The sequence below is a fragment of the Protopterus annectens genome, chromosome 9.part0 (assembly GCF_019279795.1).
Source record: "Protopterus annectens isolate FY-2018-M chromosome 9.part0, PAN1.0, whole genome shotgun sequence".
Lineage (NCBI taxonomy): Eukaryota > Metazoa > Chordata > Ceratodontiformes > Protopteridae > Protopterus > Protopterus annectens.
Window position 1 is genome coordinate 170,436,774 of NC_056743.1, and position 17,022 is coordinate 170,453,795.

The window sequence follows — 17,022 nt, forward strand, 5'->3', positions numbered from 1 at the left end:
AGCAATACTTAATGTCATTGCTAAAACAGAAAATGTCAAATTCTGATTGTGCAGAAAATAAGGAAATACAGGATTTATTGCATGCAACTGAACAAGTGGGAAAAGCATACATAATGTGGTTTTGATTCTCTGGAGGCCTCTTGCAGGGCTGCAGTTACGGGTTCTGTCATTAGTAGGCATGCTTGGTTAAAGGAACAGAATCTGCCTGATCATGTTAAAGCAAAATTATCAGATGCTCCATTACAGCATGATACATTATTTGGTGTTAAAGCAGAGGAGGTGTTGAAGAAAATGGAGGACAAAGCGAAATCTATGCAAACAGTAAAGGATTTCTTACAGGTACAGCCACCCAGATTTAGCAGGAACTGGTCTACAAAGAATTGGTCCTTTCCAGTGTCAGACAGGCCACAAAGAGGCAGATACAGACACCCCAGAGGCAGATCCCAGTCCCAGGGCTCATACAGGCCTAAACAGTGGGGCGTTTCTACCTCCAAAAGCGGAGAAGACAAATCACAGCCATACAGGAAACAGTCCCAATGACTTTCCTCTGTCAGCACCAAGCACTTATCTTTTGACAGCCCCCCAGGAGGAAAACTAGCACTTTTTTTCTTAAAATTGGCACATGATCACCCAGGACAAATGGGTCTTGAATATACTGTCCCAGTGCTACAGATTCCACTTTCACACCCTGCCAAGGGCAAAAGGTATGCCAGACCTGCCACACAATCAATGGGCAGAGGCACAAAAACAAGTTTCATCCCTCATGGGCATGAGGGCCATTCAGCAAGTACCACACCAAGAGCAGGGACAAGGATTTTACTCAAGACTTTCCTTGGTACCCAGAAAAGACAAAGCCTGGAGACCAATACTGGACCTGTCTATTCTAAATACATTTCTGGACGTTCCAAAATTCTAAATGTTGACTCTGCCGCAGCTTCTGCCCATGCTGGGCAAAATGGCTTGGCTTGTAACTTTGGATCTAAAAGAGGCATACCTGCATATTCCAATCAGACAATCTTGCAGAAGATACCTCAGATTCATAGCTGGCTCAATGCACTACCAGTTCTCTGCACTGCCCTTTGGCTTATCTACTGTGCCCAGGGTCTTCACAAAATGCCTGGCACCAGTAATTGCATTTTGCAGACCAAGAGGAATTCAAATATACCCTTACATGGACGATTGCCTTATTCAAGCAGAGAACAAGGACATTCTACTAAAGCATCTGGCGTTTGTAAAAAGATTACTAATTTGCCTAGGGTACACAGTAAACGAAAAGAAATCAAAACTAGTACCCTCTCAAGCGATAATATTCCTGGGTGCAAGCTTAAATACAACTGCCCAGATGGCTTATCTCACGCCAGACAAACAAAGGCAACTGACTTCTTACTTCAAAATGTTGGCAACAAAGACCCAGTTATCTGCAAGAAAAATTCTGCAGGCTTTGGACTTCATGGCATCCTGCATTCTGCTAATTTCATATGCCAGACTGCATATGAGGAAATACAGTGGTATCTAAAAAGTGTTTGGAATCAACATTGTCACAGCCTGGAAGCATTAATTACCCTCATTCCTTGCCTGCAACAGGAGTTTCAATGGTGTGCACAGGCCTGTCACCACAACAAGGGACAGCCATTCACCCTACCCCACAGCAAGGCAGTCATTAACAACGGATGCTTCAGATTATGCCTGGGGGGCCCACATGGCAGGAAAATGTATTCAGGGCACATGGCCCACAAGCCAAAGGCATCTTCATATCAATCAAAAAGAGATGCTAGCTGTTCAGAATGCCGTGACAGATTTCAAGAATTTACTCCATCCAGGGCAACTACTGATAAAGGACGGACAATACTACAGTCATGTGCACATAAACAGGGAGGCAGTCATTCTTACCCCCTCTGCAGACAAGCCATGACTTTGTGGGACACAGCATTGACTTATCAAGTACACCTGCAAGCACAATTCCTGCCAGGAAAGAAAAATACTCTGGCAGACGAACTAAGCAGAAACCTCACGGATCCCACGAGTGGAAACTGGATCCACAAGTCTTCAGAGGGATAATAAAATGGGGACGCCCAGACATAGATCTATTTGCCTCCCCTCACAACTGCCAACTACAGAGATTCTGCACAAGGACTTATCACAAGCAAGCATGGAAAGTGGATGCTCTGTCATTCAGCTGGAAAACCCTAACAGTATATGCCTTTCCTCCTCTGCCTCTCCTCCCCAAGGTGTACTCCTAAAGGTCAGACATGAGAAGCCAAAAATGATTCTGATTGCTCCAGACTGGCCCTGCCAGCACTGGTACCTAATCCTAAAGAGCTTCTCTCAAGGCCCAGCCTGGACATTGCCTCTAATTTCTCATTTACTGACCCAACGAAACAATCAGATCCTGCACAGCCAGCTCAGAACCCTAAATCTGGCAGCATGGCATATAATGTAGCCATTCAGAACACACCTCTCTCTGAAGCAGTGATGGATGTTATTTTGGAGGCCAGGAGGCCCAGTACCAGAAAATCTTATGCAGAAAAATGGAAAAGATTCTGTGCTTGGAACCAGGCACAAGGAATTGACATGTTTGTACCAAATATTCCTCAGATTTTGCAATTCTTGACTGAGATGCTGGACAAAAGCCTATCCTTTTCATCAATTAAAATCCATGCCTCTGCCATTTCAGCTCATTACAATACAGAACCACCAATTTTTTCTCATCCATTGCTAAGACAGTACCTCAGAGAGGCCAAAAACTAAGACCTCCAAGAAGAGCATTAATACCTGCATGGGACCTCAATTATGTCTTGGAAAAACTCACACTGCCGCCTTTTGAGCCAGCCAATACAGCTGAAATAAAGTTCTTATCTTGGAAAACAGCTCTGCTCCTAGCAGTAACCTCTGCAAGACGAGTCTCAGAGTTACAGGCACTCATGGCTGTGGAACCTTTTATCATTTTCCATCCAGACAGGGTTTCTCTGAGGACGAACCCGACATTTATGCCTACGGTAATGTCCAGTGTGGCCCTTAACCAAACCATTCATTTGCCTACCTTTTATCCAAACCCACAGAATAAGGGCGAGAGACTCCTGCATTCTTTGGACATGCACAGACAGCTACGCTTCTACTTGGACAGAACTAAAGCTTTCAGAAAGACTGAGCAACTCTTAGTAGCATATGCTGCAGGATCACAAGGAAAGGCCATCTCAAAGCAGACTATTTAAAAATGGATAGGCCACTGCATTCGTTTCTGCTATTCACAACATGGCAAATCAGTGCCCAAGGGCATTAGGCCACACTCAACCAGCGCAGCAGCCACTTCAGCAGCCTTCCTCAGAGGAGTACCAACCAAAGACATTTTAGAGGCTGCAACTTGGAGTTCAGTGCACACCTTTACAAGCACTACCACTTACCTCTCTACTCTAAATCCAGAGCAGGCTTTGCCACTGCAGTTCTGCAGGGCCTTATAGCCTCTCCTAATCCTATTTAGACCCAGCCACCCAACCTCAGCTTTGGGATTCAACCCAAGTGTAATGACTGCAACAGTGAAACACGATGAACATAGTACAGTTGTGTACCTACCATAAATATGGATGTTCGAGTGTATTCACTGTTGCAATCCAGGTTACCCACCCACCATCCCCCTTTTATTTGCTGGGACTTAGCTGTACTTCTCTATCCTATACAACCTATATGGTGTATTTGCTTGTAGATGAAGGAAATGTTTATTTTTGTGCATGCATACTTATTGGCGTAATTTTCAGTATACCAGTTTGGAGGCACCTGACATCTGGGGCAAGAAAAACTGAAGAAAATGGCGTCGGCGGCATCTTTTATACCCCTGGCGCACTGACATCAGGGAAGAGGTGACAGCAACCGACGCCGGACCTAGACTTTGGAATTCAGGCCGACTGCGGGTAGCCTGCCAGCAGGATAACCCAAGTGTAATGACTGCAACAGTGAATACACTTGAACATCTACATTTATGGTAGGTACACAACTGTACTTTATGCACATTGGATGTTTGTGCACTGTATACCAACGTACCACATTGGGCTGGGCTTGATGCCATTGATTTCTGGTTACATAAATCCGAGCTATACAAACCCGGCTTCAACACTTTTCTTATATGCTTAACTGAACACGTTCTCTCCTAAAATGTTTTCTTCTATGGCCAACAATGTTATCTCCAAGTACGGGGTACTGCAATGGGTGCATCATTTGCTCCCATATATGCAGATTTATATATGGCATACATAGAAGAACAAATTATCTATGAGGTTACACACATTTACTTGGGGGAAAGTTATATTTGGCGTAGATATCTGGATGAGCTGGATGGTGTGGAGGTATGATGTGGAATACTTGATGGAATTCGTTGAGTATCAGTGATAATAAATGGGGCTTACAATTCACCATCAACCATGACCCACACAGGATCACATATTTGGATGTGTTGGTTACCAGGAATGAAGACAACACCCTTCATACTGAAGTATTCAGAAAATACAAAGAAATACAACACCTTACTCCACGCATCCAGCTTTCATCCAGTACATATCACTAAAAAAATCCCCAAGTCTCAATTCATTAGGATGAGACGTATCTGTTCAGATGAACATACCTTTGAAGTCTTTCGCAAAGATTTGTCCCAACAGGTTTCAAGAAAGGGGTTATAGCATGGGCTGTGTACATACAGCAAGCAGTTATGCTGCAAATTTAGATAGAGAGGACCTTCTTAAATACAAACAAAAATCACAAAACACAAACAACACTTTACGGTTCATTGCCACATATGGTAGGAATACCAATAGAGTCATTGATGCCATCAGACGACATTGGAATATCCTCTTAGATGATAACTTTTTGTCACAACATTTATCTGACACCTGTATGTTCTAATTCAGAAAAGGGAAAAATCTTCGATCTTATTTCAACCACTACAAACACCACTATGATCCCATCAATCATAACATGACCCAAACTTTAATCTCTGGAGACAAGTTAGTGGGCTGCATGCCATGTGGACATTGCAGCCATTGTAAACGTGTTGAAAACCAAACAATTTTCCAGTAGCAATTGCAGTTTTATATTTGACATCAAGTTTTTTGCAAGTCGCAGCACAGATTGGATCATTTACATGGCTTCCTGCCATTGTCATGCATTTTACATAGGGCAAACATCCAGACCCCTCAGATTACGTATTTCTGAACACCTTAGTGATGTCAAATGCAAGAGAATGAGCAATGCCCTTTATAAACATACACTCAAACATACCACAGCAAAGTTTCATTTTTACCATCATTGATAAAATAGTAGGTGACAGATCCAATAAATCTGGATGGCACAGCAAATTAAATGCAAAAGAGAAAAAATGGATTGTGAAATTAGATGGACTATTCCAGTCTGGTCTTAATAAATATTTATGATTTGGTACATTCATGAATATTCATGAGCTCACCAATGAAATTCTGTGATTTTCAAATGTATATAAGAACTTTAAGATGTTTCTGCAAATTTATACTGATGAAGGCTAGATCAATGCCATAGCCGAAACTGGTCTGTTCATTCTTGTTTTTTATTTTTATTAACTAATTAAAAGTAGTTACACAGCTCACAGTTGCTGGCTTTTGTTTTTTTTGTCCTTTCATGGACCTCACTAAGAGCCGCAGTTGCCTTTGTGGCAGGAGAGACTTATCACTCCAGTCACTGCTCAGGATGCCAGCTGTGGCATACGTAGCCCTGTTTTTCACAGCCATCCAGGGACTCCGAGTCGGCAGGCTGATTTGCTTGAGTGAGGTGTGACCTCCTCGGGTGGAGCAGCCTTCCAACCCATGGAGAAGGCGCTTGCGTCTGTTGGCGATCCTGTGCTATCAGTGCCCCCATCCTCCTCTAAACTGCAATTTTCACAAGCCACCCCTGGTGGACACTGGGCACAAGGGCCTCAGGACACACTCCCACAGGAGGCCCCTTTTGCGTGGTCTTCCCCAGATTCTCCCCCTGAGGAAGTTCATCACAAGAGTTTGTGTAAGAGGAAGCACGTGGACTCCCCAGAGGAGTCCCTCATGGAAGAGACAGACTTTGATGATGGAGAAGGGTCCCCTTGGTCACCCTCTGAGGTATCCTTTGGAGATATCCTCGAAATACTTAAGCAGAGAGGTGAATGGCGGCCCTCTAACCCGACCTCTGAAGAGTCTGTGTTCCTGCAGGCCTTTCGTGCCCGACCCCTTACCTCCTGGGTTACTCCACCTGCCCGACTACCTTGTCCAGCTCGTTGTGCAGTGTGCATGGAAAGCTCCTAACACAGTTGACTCCATTCCCTGCAGACCAGTTAAAATCTTGTCTCTAGATAGTGATCCTCACTGGCCCAAAGGTCTTCCTGTAGATGCCTTGGTGGTGGCGGCCGCAACAAAAAAGGATCTGGCGGAAGAAAGCCAGACTGTCCACCTGCCCAACAAAAAGTCCCGGGCACTGGACAGATTAGGGGAAGTGTACTTTTACATCAGTGACCTTTGCTGTCATGTCCCTGAATTACGTGGCACATTTTACCAGGCTTCGAAGAGACTTCATTTCTGAGCTGTCTGAAACTTTGGCTGGAGCTATGTCTGAGGTCCGGGACAAAGTGGCCTCACAGCCACCCTTGAATCAGTCTCCAAGTTCTCCATGCATCTGATTCCTCATGCATCAGAAAGAGCAGCTAGAGCAGCAGGTGCAGGCATAGTCATGAGATGGCATACCTGGATGCGCTTGTGTGATTTCGTGGAACCCTTCAAGGCTTCCTTTCTGAATGCTCCCATTGAAGCCTCTTCGTTATTTGGACCCAAGGTAAAAGAGACACTGGCTAGATGTGAGCAGGATGGTAAGACCCTTTCTGCCGTGGGTGTCCGTTATTCTTCCCCTCAGCGGGCTTTCTGTAGAAACCAGAAGAGTGGGAAGATGTGGCACAAAAAGTCTCAAGGTTCTTTCCATGACACACAAGCAGAGTTTTCCCCTAGAGGCTGAGGGGGAAACTCATATGGAAGACTCCCCTTTTGGGTCAGAGGAGGTCCACGTAACTAGGATTACAAAAATTCTTTCTCTGGCCAGTCCTACCAGTGGTCCTGAAGAGCGGCCCAACTGCTTTTCTCTGGAAGCGGTTGGGGGTCGTTTCTGTTTGTAGCCTTTTGCCTGGCTAACCATTACCACCGATTCTTGGATACAAACCAGAGGTTATCATATTCCCTTCAATCTTTGCCCCGCTAAGAAACTTACCCAACGTTCCACCTAGTCAAAGGGAAAGAAGCAGCATTAGAGATTTCAAAGCTGCTAAGAAAGAGAGTCATCCAAATAGTCCCACCAGACCAGATATGATCCAGATTCTACACAAGATTATTTTTGGTGCCAAAAAAGACCAGGGACTGGAGACCGATTTTGGATCTCAGTGTGCTAAACAAATTCGTAGAGGTACAGAAATTCCAGATGGTCACAATACAATCTATCCTCCCACTCTTGGAGGCAACCAATTGGATGTGCTCTATAGATCTTCAAGATGCGTACTACCACATAAAGGTGGACAGACCATCAAGAAGATTCCTTCGCTTCCATGTGGGAGCCAGTCATTACCAGTTCCGAGTACTGCCCTTTGGACTCTCTGCAGCCCCCAGAGTGTTCACAAAGTGCATGGCAGTTGTCACAGCTCACCTGCAACTTCAAGGATTCCGTGTGTTTCCATACCTAGACGACAGGCTCATCACCGCCTCCACCAGACATCTGTTGGAAGAAGCCTTGGCATACTCTCTTCACACCACAGAAAGGCTAGGTGTAACTATAAACTGGCAAAAATCCAACATATCCCCATCCCCATCCCAATCCATAGAATTCATTAGGGTCCGGTTGGATACAAAGAACTGCACTGCATCGATTCCAGAGCACAGAATTTTAAGGATAAAACAACTCATACCCATCCCCTCAAGGGAAAGATCCACAGCACATTCTGTCCTCCAGCTGTTGGGTTCCATGGCAGCTTCCATCACCATTGTCCCCTTTGCGAGATTCCATATGAGGCTTTTACAATGGTTACTACTCACCCAGTGGTACCCTTTTCAGTTTACTCTATCATCCCAGATTCGGGTGACTCAGATGCAAACAGGACTTGATTTGGTGGATGTCACAGAACCAGTCACAATTGTCCCGCCCCTTCATACCCCAGCAGCCCAAAGCCACAGTGACCACAGACGTCTCCCTGATAGGGTGGGGTAGGGGCTTTTTCAGGGGAAGACTGTCCATGGCACATGGTCGGAACTAGAGGCCCATCTGCATATAAATGCCCTAGAACTGAGGACGGTGCTTCTAACATTGCAAGCATTTCATCCCCTCCTTCCGTCGGGGACTGTTGCAACACAGTCGGACAACATGGCTGTGGTCTGGTACATCAACAAATAAGGCAGAACCAAATCCTACCCACTTTGTCGAGAGGCCATGAGGATATGGCAATGGGCGATGGCTACCAACCGCTTTCTGATAGCAATGCACATTCCTGGGATTTCCAACGTTATAGACAGATTGAGCAGGTGCATTCTGCAGTCACATGAGTGGTCTCTATATCCTCTTATATTGGCGGAGATTTTCAACCGCTGGGGTCTCCCTTGCAGTGACCTCTTTGCATCCCCAACCAACTACAAATGCAGCAATTACGTCGCTGTGATTCCCCCACTGGGACAGTCACCCAGGGATGCTCTAGTCCACGATTGGCCCTTGGTCTGCTTTATGCCTTCCCCCTCTTCCCCTCATTCCCCAGTTCCTGAAGAAAACCCGCCGGTTAAAGAGCAAGATAATCCTCATAGCACCATATTGGCCTCATCAAATTTGGTTCCCCTTCCTATGGCCTCACCTGCTAGATCAACCATGGATTCTCAATCCAACTCCGGACTTGATCTCCCATCCACAGAACCTGATTCACTCCAACCTGAACAGCCTGAAGCTCACAGCTTGGCTCCTCCACTTGTGGTGTTTGCCAGGCAGACTGATTTTTCTTCCCCAGTACGTGACATTCTTATTGCATCTCATAAGTCTTCCACCAAAACTACTTATCTCAGCAAGTGGAAAAGGTTTACCATTTGGCTGAAGGAAAAACGGATAGACCCTTTTTCGGCACCAGTGCCAGTAGTACTGGAATACCTCAAGTTTATTCCAATCTGGCCTGTCTACTTCTACCATTCGAGTTCATTTGGCCGCAATATCTAATTTTCACAATGGTGTCCATGACTCTTCCCTTATGTCACACAAATTCTGCAAGACCTTTCTAAAAGGCGTAAGTCATTTGAAACCCCCTTTTAGAGACCCTATCCAGCCATGGGACCTGTCATTAGTCCTGCAAGCTTTGACGTCTCCTTTTGAACCAGCGTCTTCGTGCGACCTCAAGTTTCTTTCTTGGAAAATGTTGTTCTTGGTTGCTATTACTTCTGCCAGACATATCTCTGAACTTCAAGCTCTATGCATCATATCTCTGAACTTCAAGCTCTATGCATCAAACAGCCGTACTTGATCTGTCATAAAGATAGTGTCATTGAGAACTAATCCTTCCTTTCTGCCAAAAGTGAACTCTGAAATGTCCATTAACCAAACCATTGAATTGCCAGTTTTCTTTCCCAATCATTCTAACAGAGGAGAGTATTGTCTACATACCATAGACATTCACAGGCAAATTTGTTTCTATCTGGACAGAACTAAGGCTTCTCGCAAATCAGATCACCTATTCCTGGCCTGTTCCGGGCATAGACTTGGATGTGCTGTTTCTAAGGTCACATTGGCTAAATGGTTAAAAGACTGTGTAACATTTATTCACAAAAACTCATGATATCCCTCTGACTACAGCCATAAGGGCTCATTCCACTAGATCGGTAGCAACTTCTGCTGCCTTCCATGCTAGAGCTTCTTTACCTGACATTTGTGCAGCTGCAACTTGGGCTAGACCTCATACCTTCATCAGCCATTACAAATTAGATTTGGCCTCCAGAGGAAGAGCATCCTTTGGTTCAGTGGTGCTCAGGAATGTCCTTCCATGAGAGCCTCCCAGGGAGAAAGGTAGCTGTGGACTCTGTCCCAGGCGTAAGGAATGAACTAGGATTAACAATATGAGATAAAGAAGTTATGTCTTACCATAATGTTCCATCTGTATTGTTGATCCTCGTTCAGTCATTACGACCCTCCCGCCTTCCCCCTCCTGAGGCTTATAGTGGATCTCATCATCCGGTTCCATTAGGTCATCTGACCAGAGGTAGCCTCTACTTTCTTTGACTTGCAAACTCAATCTGAGGTAACGGGGAGAGGGGAATTGTGGGTAAGAGTTTAGCTCGAGAGTTTGTGGCTGTCGCGAGCTTGGAAGATGACCGGCTCGGTTCCGAGGTCGGAACCGATAACCCAGGTGTAATGACTGAACGAGGATCAACAATACAGATGGAACGTTATGGTAAGACATAACTTCTTTTTATCTTCTATGCTGACAGGGTATCCCTCAGAACTAACCCATCCTTCATGCCCAAGGTGGTGTCCAGTGTGGCTCTCAACCAAATCCATTCATTTGCCCATATTTTTCCCTAACCCACAGAACAAGGGGGAAAGGATCCTGTACTCTCTAGAGTGCACACACAGCTCAGATTCTATCTAGACAGGACTAAATCCTTCAGAAAGTCTGATCAGTTGCTGGTTAGCTTTGCTGCAGGGGTAGAGGGCAAAGCCATCTCCAAACAAACCATCTCCAAATGGGACAGCACACTGCATCCATATCTGCTACAAACAACATGGAAAATCTCCCCCAAAGGGGGGGGGTCAGGACTCACTCCACCAGAGCAGCCTCCACCTCTGCAGCTTTCTTCAGAGGGATTCCACACCAGGGACATCTTGGAGGCTGCCACCTGGACATCTGTTCACACCTTCACCAAACATTACCACCTGTCTGTCTTCTCCAAATCCAGGGCAGGGTTTGCCTCTGCAATCTTGCAGGGCATCCTAGCCAGCCCCTAATTTCCTTGACTGCCTCCACCCTTTTCCTCAGCTTTGGGAATCAACACAAATGTGATGACTGCAGCATTGAAATATGAAGAACATAGTACAGTTGTGTACACTTACCATAAATGTAGATGTTAGAGTGTGTTCTCTGTTGCAGTCCTGGTTTCCCTCCCTCCATCCCCCTCTTCTTTCTTTACAAGGGACATATTGGTATTTACTTTCTACTGGTGGGGTTCTTCCACCAGATCCTGGCTCCCACTTGGGGGCTCCTGACAGGTTAGGGCAAGAAAAACTGATGTAATGGCATCGGCTGCCTTACTTTATACTACTGACGACCTGACGTCAGTCCTGAAGCAGCAGCAACCAAAGCAGAAATACTAAGCCTCTGGTATTCAAGCCGGTCGAGGGCTACCCTGGCAGGGATCACCCAAATGTGATGACTGCAAAAGTGAATACAAACATCTACATTAATGGTAAGTGTACACAACTGTACTTTGTCAGTGATTTATCAGGAAAGAAAAAAAGAATATTTTATAAGGGACACACAGCAAGACATAATGAGGCAACATCAGGGGCATTTGAGAGAGGCGTACCAAACAGTCCGATCTGTTGGCAATAATAGCTCTCAACTTCTTTCTTACCACTGGAATCCGGGATGTATCCATAAGTAGTCATGGGCACTTACCTAGTTTTCTTCGCAAATCGACAGTTTTAAGATGTGTTGTTATGAGTTGCAGAGAACATTTTTAAGCACAAATCAGGGACAGCTCTATGCTTAGTGATGTTAGAAAATGTTTTACTTTGTTGTATTAATGGTAGTAACAGTTTTAGGTGACAAGGAAGAATACTAGGCGTTGCATAACCATGTCACTTGGTATTCTGGATTTGCACTTACAGTCCAGTGTTTTCCGTTGTCTCCAAGCTTGCTACCTTAAAAGACTGAATGTAAGGTAAAAAGAAGAAAAAAAAATACTATACTATTGCTGTTAGTAAGAAAAATAGAACATTTGTAGACTTGACAGTACAGGTTAAAAGATGGCAGTTTTAACAGAAATGTCACTACTTAGCGCCAACTGTTAAATATAGATATGCATACATTACATGATATACACAGGACTAGGTACTGTATTAATAATTAAAAGTACTGCCAGCTTTCATGGTAGTCAGTCATGTTATGTTACTGTCCCTGAAACTTAATTGTAATGTTTGTATGGATTTGTTCAGTGTAGCATTACTAGTTATTCTGAATGTGTAAAATTAGCATGGCTAACACCAGGGCTGGTCACAAAAGTTGAGTTGCGAGAGATTAGGGGAAGGTGGTGAATATTGTAGCAGCAATGCATTAATTTGTTAACTGTATAGGGAATAGTGCTAGTTAAACTTGGATCAGGTGATAGATGAGTCTGTAGCTGTTGTGATGAAATTTTGAGTCAGTTACACCTGGTCTGTTAGGCAAATGTCATCTCAAAAGAAGATTCCAGATTTGATTAGCAGTAATGTCAACTGTGGATGTGATCTTGCATCATTGTAGGGCTTGGTGGAGAGAAGGTTTCTTAACTCATCCCTAAGAATTGTCACATAAACCCTGCTGCAGTTCAGAATGCTCTTTATTCTTTCATAGACCATGAGCGATGTGTTTATATTACTTGGAACACATTTATTTTGGTAAAGCCAGGTTTAATTTCCTTGTAGTTGTATTAACCACAGGACTGGATTGTAGAAAATGAAATCTAGTGTGACCTCACTAAGTTGGATCTTTTTCTTTCAGACATTCTCTGGCTGAACTGCTGGATGCATATTACAGTCAAGTAGCATTCTGTCTTGAAAATGAGGTGAGTATTTTTCTTGTAGTAAGTAAAGTTAATTGAGAAGTTGGGACAGGTCTTAAGCTGCATCTATGTTCAAGTGCATCAGTGCCATGTTTAAAAGCAAGAAACTATTTTGTTCATTGCTTATAGATTAACCGACCTGTTATATGTTAATACCTTTAGATTTTTTTGAGTTAGAAACCGCACATTAAAGAAGTAATGATGTGTAATACTTCTGTTAAAAGACATTCAGAGTAAATTCTTCAGAAAAAAATGCATCTCCGTTTGATACCACCTATAGTTTACATAGGGTAGTTTTCCAACAGTTTGTACTGTGGAAGAGAATATTCACCAGTTTTTGAACTATGAAATATTCTATTTTTGAATCATTGCAGCTCCCTGATTATGTGATTACATTGCAAACTAGACTGAGCTTAACTCCTGAGGTGCAGAAATTAAGTATGCTTAAAGTAGATTTTTTATGTTCAGAGTAATAGTGTAATAAAAAAATGTGTGCATTGTGCTTCACTGACACTTTTGTAGGCTTAAATGTTGGATTTCTAAATTAGGCAGTCTGGATGGGAAAGGTCATGTAAGGAATTGTATTGGGTTTGGGAGGATGCTTTTTTTGCATTTGGTAGCAGCTTGGAGGTTTTATGTTGTCATCAGGATTTTTTTTTTCCTTAGTCATCCCTGTGCTCAGGGTCACAGGGCATTCCCAGGCCATGCAGTGTACAGTTTATTTTTTGTTACTCACATAGTTTGGATTTTTGGGTGCTCCGTTTTGTCATGGTTTAATGATGACTTCACTGGGACATTGATACAGAGGCAGCACTGCAGCTTGGTAGACCTGACATACATGTATGGGCTGAATTTGAAATTACTTTTAGAAAGTTGCCGTGTAGCTTTAGTCAGTGTCCTAGTAATTGCATATGATAAAATACTTTTAGTGACACTGGTGAATGTTGTCTCCAGCTTTTTATATGTTCCTGAGTGAGATTACTTTTGTGCGTGTCACTAGATGCTAGACATGAATCCGCTATATTGTTTTTCAAACTGGACTATGTATGGATGTATAAGTAGTATAGCTGTCTTACTGCAAACCTTTTTGGTTTATATTAACTTAGTATCTAGTCTTAAATGTTCTAGTTCTCTGGCCAGTGATTACCAGGATGAGTAGTAAGTGATGCTTACCAGGATAGTATCTACTACTTGACAGCTTTAAGCCAGATTCCACATGCATTTAGAAGGGGGTTATTCTGAAGAGTAGTGAATTACTGTAGAAATAGGACTAGTGTCATGCTACAGCTGAGGTAAGTACATCACTTAACTGTACTTTATATAATTTTACCAGCTTCTGTTTTTTTTTTTCATACTGACTAGGATTGTAAAACAGTTTTACTGTAACATTAAATTTAGAAAGCAATGTATTTTCTAACTGTCCCAGTGGACTGTATTACATACAATCATAATTTGGCTCCGTAATTTCTCAGTCTCTGCCCAGCCGCCATGAAGCATGTCGTAGTGGCCCTTTATAAACAAAAAGTAATGTATCTCTGGATACAGATAATATACCAGGACACTTAATTGTGCAGCATGTGGATGGTAAGTACCACTGTTATACACTTTAACCTAAGTCTTGCAGCTGGCCAGGTCTTTGAACCCTGAAGAGCAGTTGTTGTGATGACCCTCCAAATGGGATAACCAACAACCAACCCCAGTAATTACAGACCCATTAATTTTACCAACCTTAATTTGTAAAGTCATGGCATGTATCATTTTTTACTTCCTAAATCTAGTTATTGCTAATCTCTTCCTCCTACGTCCACATCCATTTGCTTTGTCAAAAGTCAGTCATGCCTTAATTTTGTAGAAAGCTTTGAAAGGGTAACATAAGCAGTTGATTATGATTAGGTTGTGCACACCACTTATTTGGACCTTGCCAAGGCATTAGATGTCATCCCTTATGCAGGCAGTTTTTATAAACTGGTGAACTTAAACCTCAATCCATAGGTAATAAGGTGGGTAACAAATTGGGTGCTGGACAGATAACAGTTTATCAAAATTCATTGCTCCTCCCAACTCTGAGTGTAGCTTATACCTCGGTAATTAAAAATGTCGCAGTCTGGGTTCTTTAATGCTTGGTGCTGGGTCATCTTCTATTTGCTACATATTTCTCTGATCAGTAAGCCAGAATCCTAGGTCTTTGGTTAATAACATTTACTTAAAGCTGTAAGCTAGAGATTATTTGAACAAGAAGTATTTGGGTTTTTTGAACCAAAAAATACATTTTATGTACAAAACTTCCCTCACAACTGAACCCTGTAACGTCACGTGGTGAAAACAAAGCCATTGTTTAGAGATGAGCTTAGAGCAGCTAGTTTGTACATTAAACAGCATTACTATCAAATCTTAGCACAGTCTAACCTAGTCTAGTGCCAAACCCCAGAAATCTGTTTAACCCAGTCCACGAACTGCAGTAGCCCACCCAAATGCAGGTTCGGACAACATGGATATGCAATTCCCAAATGCCTCTGTAGCCATCTTGGTAGATGTAGGTATCTTGAGACAATGTAGCAATTGTCTCATGTTCACAGACAACCATTTAATCCTTAAAAAAAAAAGCCCAGTATGCGAGAGATGCACATAATGTCACCAGAGGCAAAAATCTGTCATACAAACAAGGTTGTCAGGAACACATACTGCATTTACCACACATGCAAAAACCAACCTATGCTGAGGTTCTGAGAAGGAATCTTTGCAAACCTCAAAGACCTCCTAAGCCTGTAAATGATAATGCCTGTCCTCGGCAATCTCTAAAGCACTCAAAACAAAAAAAAAAAAAAACAAAACAAACACCACACGTACTTCTGCACACAGTGGAGCCCCAAGAACAAAGTCCGTAAGCCAACACACTACTCAAGACTCTTGTCATAGGATACCCCATTGGATGACATACAGATGCCCCACTCACTAAACAGAACACGAAGATAACTGTTATCTTGGCAGATCCTGGCTCCAGATAAGCAACTAAGTATGCACTCGAGTCACTACACAACAGGTACCAGTATGATTCTGTCATAGTCCATAGAGAATATAGACATGTGTGCCTTTACCGAGACTACTCCAGTAGTGCTAGTCTTCAGTGTCTTCCTCACATTTAGACCATCAACCACACGGACAGGGACAAATGGTGGAGGAGTCTGTCTGTTAGCAACTAGCATAACTGTACTTGGATTAAACAGGGCAATGCCTTGGAATTTATCCACATTCCAGGATGATGCCCTGGAATTTATCTACTTGAAAATCATCATAGATAAAGCCCCATACCATATCCTAGCAAACTGTAGGTCACACTCCCGTGTCCATAGAATCCTATAGCTTGTACATAGACCTACTGGAGACTCTCACCATTACCATATTCATGGGAGACTTTAACAACCCCCTCTGTAGACTGGGAAACCTACACTGCCTAATAATTGCAGGCACAATGGTTTTTGGACTTTATTAATACGCACACTTTGACCAGATGGTACATAAACCCATCAGAGATTCGAGCATACTGGACCTGGTACTCGCAAATGTTGGAGAATGCTGCACCCCCCCCCCCCCCCAATGTCACATCCAAACTGGTGAGGGCAGATCACAAAGCTGTCTCCTTAGAAAAAAAAATCAACTCTGCAACCCCAGTAAATCCTGCAACAGATAAGAACCTTTTCACAGCAAACTACACCCTATTAAGCAATAGTTCATCAAAATTGATTGCACCTTCCAACTTGAATTCTTGCATTTGTTTGATCTAAACTCCCCCAGTGTGGATGGTGGCTTGAGACCCGTCAGTTGCTATCACTTGAGTCTTGTCCACCTTTATCCGTAAGCCATACAATTGGGTGATGTGGGGCTTCTATAGCATGTCCAAAACTTCAAAGGCACCACACATTATTGTGCCAGACTGGTATTCACTGATGACACCTTTACTAAGCAGACCAACATATATCGAATTTGATGGCTGGCAGCTTCAGCTCAAACGTCCCTGAATATGAAATACCTACTAGTATACCCCCCCCCCCAAAAAAAAAAAAATACTAACAAGAAGCAGGCCCTGGTTGCACTTGCCAAGGCCAAAAACACAGGCTGAGTAGGCCCTGACAGTATCCAGAGTTACCTTTTTTTTTTTTTTTTTTTTTTTTAATTTCTCCAAATCTTTTGGGTTTCTGATACCATGATGGGAAAAGACCCC

At 43.2% G+C, this 17,022-nt stretch overlaps 1 protein-coding gene across 1 annotated transcript in view; it reads left to right on the forward strand.

Moving 5' to 3' along the window:
* PIK3C2A (phosphatidylinositol-4-phosphate 3-kinase catalytic subunit type 2 alpha) overlaps positions 1-17,022 on the forward strand; it is a gene marked incomplete in the record, with an annotated part of 1,553,204 nt that overhangs the window by 327,956 nt on the left and 1,208,226 nt on the right. The window contains 1 exon segment of the mRNA XM_044082088.1: positions 12,743-12,806. Within this exon segment, the coding sequence (XP_043938023.1) occupies positions 12,743-12,806 (64 nt within the window).